A 6,000-nucleotide genomic window follows, 5' to 3' on the forward strand; every position below is an offset into this window, starting at 1 on the left:
CTCCAGGTACTTAACAGGAGCAGGGGGTCCCACTGCCTAACAAAAATCTAAATGAGCCATTTGTGACTATAAGTATCTAAATTTATTCCTTTAGTCAACAAATAGTTACTAAACTGGCACAATGTTCGATATGCATCTTCAGGGGATACAAAGCCTTTGAGGTATTTTTAGACTAGATGGACGGTGAGAGACTCGCACAACTGGAAGATATAAAGGGGACAGCGGGAGTGCCACAGAAGCGCGGGGACATTCGGAAGTGGTCACGGGAGAGTAGTGGTCACGGGACAAGGCGTTCGAAGTCGGGACTGGCATAGAAGAGTGAGCACAGGCATTCGGGGTGACCGGTGACACAGAACACACAGTCAAGGTTTGTTGACCGACTAGACGATGCTTCCATGTGCCGAGTATTCGTCCTGTGTAGGAAAAACAGCCCCTGGGGAGGCAGAGAAGGGCCCAAATTGTGAAGGGCCTCACACGCGTACCTTAGTGTGTACCAAGGACCTACCTGTCGTCGCAGTTTGCGACCCCGGGACTTCCCTTCTGAAGGGACCCGTGCCGGTGGTGCTAGTCTCGCTCTGGGTCTCCCCGCTGCCCTGCAGACGCTGCCCGGTTCTGGTCCGCCAGCGGGGCACGGTGCGCCCCGTGTGAGCTCCCCGCGGACTTACCTTCGGCCCCTCGGTGGTATCCAGCCAGTACAAGGTGATTTTTCGGGCGATCATGACCTCCTGGACCCTCCTGGGCAGCAGCTTCTCCATCACCTGCTTCGGGGGAGGCGGCAGGCGCTGGGCCTGCGCCTCGCAGCCGGACACGAACTGCAGCAGCTCCCTCTGCGAATGCGGACAGGGGGCCAGCAGGAAGACCGCGTTCCCAAAGCCCCCGAGCGCGGTCTCGGCCTCCCTGGCCTCGCCCTCCACGTCCAGCAGTCTCCTCCCGCTGCTGCGCAGGATCGGCTTCGTGGGCGACGTGATCTCGGGCCGGTCCCACTGGTAGTCCAGCAGCGTCTCCATCAGGGCGCTGTGCGTGTGGCTGGCCCGGGGCGCCGGGCCCGGCAGGTGGGCGCCGTGGGCGCCGTCCCCGAGCCTGGCGTCCAGCTCCTCCTCGAAGTCCTCCCAGGAGCGGGCCCCCAGTTCGCGGAAGTCAGACACGCGGGACGGCCGGCTCCGCGCCCCCTCAGAGTCAAAGAACTTGAAGGCCCAGCGGACCCTCGCCAGGCCGAATCGGCAACTCAGGTAGGTGAGGAGGCGCAGGGCGGCCCGTCGGACCGGAGTCCGGCCGGCGGCACCGCCCGCGGTGTCCAGCAGCAGCATAACGTTGTGGCAGCAGGCCATGTCGGTCGCGCCGCCGCCCCGGGGCTCGGGCCGGGGCCCGCGCGGCTCTCTTCTCCGCCCTAGCTTCAGACAACCAGCGCCATTCACCTCTTCCCTCAGGAGCTCTCATGGAAAAGCTCCCGCGCTCTCCAAGTGCTCCTGCCATTGGCGGAGTTGGTCCCCAAAGTCAGCTCCTATTGGTCGCTTGCCTTACGTCGCTTACGTGAGTAACTTCCAGTCTTGGCGCTGATTGGAAGGGAGGCGGAGAAGGTCTCTGCCTGATTGGTGGAAGGCGTGGCTCTGAGCGGGGCCCCGAGTTCCGGGGGAAACTTAACATTCATTGGCTTGGGCCTTCGTTTTAAAATTTAAAGAGGTTGCGCTTCGGGGGCGTGTCCTTAAGTTTCCCTTTTGGGCCGGAGGCCTGAGTTGGGGCGGTTGTGCGCAGGCGTGGGTGCGGGCTGCTGGGAGGTGTTTAATAAAACTTGCAAACTTGGTACTGGGAGGGCATTGGGGATGGTCTTACCCAAACTGGAATGAAGCCACCCTCGACTGTCCATGGGGTAGAATCCGATGATGAAGACTTTCGTTTTCTTTGTAACTTAAGAAAAAATTATCAACAATTTAAAGTTCACCTCTTTTTCCCCGATGATTTCAAGGAGTTTCTCTGAAGAAGGTGATTAGATCCAAATAAAAGACGTGTACGTACATCATAGTTATCTGACTTGAGAAAAACTGGAAAACAGCGCAAGTGCGAATGACTCAAGTACAGTACACCCTAAAGGGAAGGAACATCATGTAGCTTTTTATAGGTAACACTCGATGAAAAAAGGACCGCGAAACAGTGAGAACCCCCGACTTTTTTATGTGTATATTTTTAAACTGTTAAAACTAGACGGAAAGTTGTCTGTGATGGTGATGACATTATGCTGATTTTTTTTTAAAGTATATAACACTTTTCTAAATTATCTATAATTCTGTATTGCTTTGTTTCCTAGTCGGAGGGGGGAGGGATAATATTTAATGACTAAAAAGTATTTCCTGTTGGAAATAGAAGAAGCCAGATTTCCAAAAGGGCAAGAAGTTAAAGGGATATTCAGGTAGAGTCTAAGGACAAAGGGGGAGTTTGTTTATGGTATACTGTAGGAAGGTCAAGGAAAGGGGCGACCGTGGGTCAAGGTCCCCTTAGAGGATACACAGAGCTGTCAGGGAGTTAAAATTCAGATGATGAAGATGACATTGGGAGGCTTGGTAAAAGCTGTGGGTTCAGTGCAGGACTCCAGCCGTCTGCAGGGTCTGCAGTGAAACCTCTGTTTCGTTCTTGATATAGGTAATTTGTGTTCTCTTTTTTTAATATCAGTCTAACTAGAGGTTTATCAGTTTTATTGATCTTTTCAAAGAATGAGCTAGTTTCATTGATTTTTGTTTGCTTGTTTTGAGTTTCATTGATTTCTGCTCTTTCTCTTCCTTCATTTTTTAAAAAAAGATTTTATTTATTTATTTGACAGAGACAGAGGCAGGCAGAGAGAGAGGAGGAAGCAGGCTCCCTGCTGAGCAGAGATTTCCCCATGCTGGATCCCAGGACCCTGAGATCATGACCTGAGCCAAAGGCAGAGGCTTTAACCCACTGAGCCACCCAGGCACCCCTCTCTTCCTTCGTTTGGCTTTACATTTATTTTGCTCTTCTTTTTCTAGATTCCTTAAGTGAGAATGTAGATTATTGAGGTGAGAGTTTTCCTCTTTCCTAAGATATGCATTTAGTGCCATAAATGTTCTCAGCACAGCTGTGTCTCATAAATTTGGACACCTTATTTTTTTTTCCACACATCTGCATATTTTAAAATTTCTCTTGAGAATTCCTCTTTGACCCATGGATTAATTTAAGGGTGTTGTTCAGTTTCCCATTGTTTGCAGATTCCCTGTTATCTTTCTATTTTTGATTTCTAGTTTGATTCCATTGATTTGGTGGACACACTCTGTATGATTTCAATTCTTTTAAATTCATTGAGGTTTATTTTATGGACCAGGATATGATCTATCTTCATATATGCTCCTTGAGCACTTGAAAACAGTGTATATTCTGCCACTGTTGAGTGTTCTAAAATACCAATTAGATACTGTTGGTTCGAGGTGTTTTTGAGTTCTTCTGTGTCTGTGCTTTCTGTCTAGCTGTTCTATCACTTGTTGAGAGAGATGTTGAAATCTTCAACTCTAATTGTGGATAAGTCTATTTCTCCTTTCAGTTCTATCATTATTTTGCTTTATGTATTTTGCATCTCTGTTGTTTGTGCATACACATTTAGAATTGCTATGTCTTCTTAGTGGATTGACCCTTCTATCACGATGTAATATCTCTCTCTGTAACTGATGATTTTCTTTGCTCTGAAACACTTTGTCTGCTATTAATATAGCTCTCTTGCTTTCTCTGATGAGTGTTTGCATAGTATATTGGTTTCATTCTTTTTCTGTCAACCTTTCTATATCATTATATTGAAGTGAGTTCCTTTACATGACAAATAATTGAGTCATTTTAAAAAATCTGTTCTGCCAGTCTCTTTTAACTGATGTATTTAAACGATCTGTGTGTAATATATAAGGGCTTAAGTCTACCATTGTATTTTTTTGTCTGTGGGGTTTTTTGTTTGGTTTTAGTTTTTGGTGTTTGGTTTTCTGTTCTACCCCCTGCTTCCCTCACGAACATTTAAAAAAAATTTTTTTATTTTTTTAAGAACTCTATTTATTTATTTGAGAGAGAGTAAGAGTGAGAGAGATCACAGAGGGAGAGAATGGGAGAAACAGACTCGCCCCCAAGCAGGGAGCCTGACAAGGGGCTTGATCCCAGGACCCTGAGATCATGACATGCGTGGAAGGTAGACACTGAACTGACTGAGCCACCCAGGTGCCCCAGTTGAACATTTTTTTAAAAGATTTTGTTTATGGGGCACCGAAGCCTCTGCCTTCGGCTCGGGTCATGATCCCAGCATCATGGGATTGAGCCCCGCATCGGGCTCTCTGCTCGGCGGGGAGCCTGCTTCTCCCTCTCTCTCTGCCTGCCTCTCTGCCTACTTGTGATCTCTCTCTCTGTCAAATAAATAAATAAAATCTTAAAAAAAAAAGATTTTATTTATTTGACCCGTGAAGTGTAATTATAATATGGTATGGAAATATTACCTCTTTTTGAGTCCCTTACCCTCCTCACTTAAAATTGTCTTAACTATTTCCTTTGCAAATATTGATAACCACACTAGTTATCATTTTTGCCTTAACCATCAAACTAAACTTACAAAAAGAAGAGAAGTAAAGCTTTTTTTTTTTTAAAGATTTTATTTATTTGACAGAGAGAGATCACAAGTAGAGAGAGAGAGGAGGGAGCAGGCTCCCTGCCTAGCAGAGAGCCCGATGCGGGACTTGATCTCAGGACCCTGAGATCATGACCTGAGCTGAAGGCAGAGGCTTAACCCACTGAGCCACCCAGGCAGCCCAAGAAGTAAAGCTTTTTTAAAAAGTACCCATACTTTTCCTCTTTTCATTGTTCTTTCTTTCTTCCTAATGTCCTCAGAGTCCTTCTTCAATCTGTTTTTTCCATTTTACAATTTCCACTAGCCATTCTTTTAGGGTAAGTCTGCTTGCAGTAAATTCCTTAATTTTCCTTCATCTGAGAACTTCTTTATTTTCCCTTTATTCCTGAAGGACATTCATCGGATATAGAATCCCGGGTTGACAGTTCTTTTTGTTTGTTTATTTTTTCCCATCACTTGAAAAATGTGAGGCTGCTTCCCCCACACACACACTCTGTGATCCCCTCCTCTGATACTGCAGGTGGGGAACCACATAATGGGGTGGGGGGGCGGCCTGTTTCTCCCCTGTTCCTCCCCTAACATAACCCAAGAAGGGCAGAGTGGGCATCTTCTTCCCAATGGATGGATTTGGAAGTCGAGGTACCCTCAGGGATCTCCACTGCCTCCTTATGCCTGGCACCTGGTAAATGTAGGCTCCCACTCAGTCTTGGCTGAGGGGGCTGGGATATCATTTGTTTGGGGCTTTTGTTTGTTTGTTTGTTTGAATTTGACTGGACTGGAGTGATTAATGTCCACAAGTTTTCTGTCTTGTCTGCCCCTGTCCTGTCTTTTGACTAGAGAAAGCAGACTTCTCCTGGGGCTTTTTGTGGGCTGCAGCCATTGAGGTATTAGGACGCGAGCTTCTCCAGGATCCAGTCAGATATAAAAGAGCAAAAGAAAACCCAAGAAACTCACTGCCCTGTCATTCCTGGCATCTCAAGTTCACTAGCAAGTCTGCTTCTTCTCTCAGCCTCAAAGAGTCTTCCCATGTCTGGTTTACACAGACTGTCCAGGGGTTTTAGCTTTACTTAGTGGGAAAAACAGGAGTAAATATGTCTAAACCTATTTTGTCTGGAACCAGAAGTCGGGAGGCTTTTTTATTATAACTTACACATTACACTTTATTCCGGCCCTTTAAGATTTCGCTTTACTTTCTTTTTTTTTTCCCCAGATTTTATTTATGTTTTTGAGAGAGAGAGAGAGAGAGCATGACCAGGAGAAGAGGCAGAGGGAGAAGCAGACTCCCCGCTGAGCAGGGAGCCCAAAGCTGAGATGGTGACCTGAGCCAGAGGCAGAGGCTTCACCAACTGAGCCGCGCAGGCTCCCCAAGTGTTCGCTTTACTTTCTAAACTTTGAGT

The 6,000-nt window shown here is 46.9% G+C and overlaps 1 protein-coding gene across 2 annotated transcripts in view; it reads right to left on the reverse strand.

The window, feature by feature from the left end:
- TICRR (TOPBP1 interacting checkpoint and replication regulator) overlaps positions 1 to 1,475 on the reverse strand; it is a 42,770-nt gene extending 41,295 nt beyond the window's left edge. For both annotated transcript variants that reach the window (XM_032345484.1, XM_032345483.1), the window contains exon 1: positions 666 to 1,475. In XM_032345484.1, coding sequence (XP_032201375.1) covers positions 666 to 1,328 — 663 coding nt within the window. In that variant the 5' untranslated portion in view covers positions 1,329 to 1,475. The remainder of the gene's footprint in view (positions 1 to 665) is intronic.
- Positions 1,476 to 6,000: the final 4,525 nt, after the last annotated feature.

The sequence above is a fragment of the Mustela erminea genome, chromosome 5 (assembly GCF_009829155.1).
Source record: "Mustela erminea isolate mMusErm1 chromosome 5, mMusErm1.Pri, whole genome shotgun sequence".
Taxonomy (NCBI): Eukaryota; Metazoa; Chordata; class Mammalia; order Carnivora; family Mustelidae; genus Mustela; species Mustela erminea.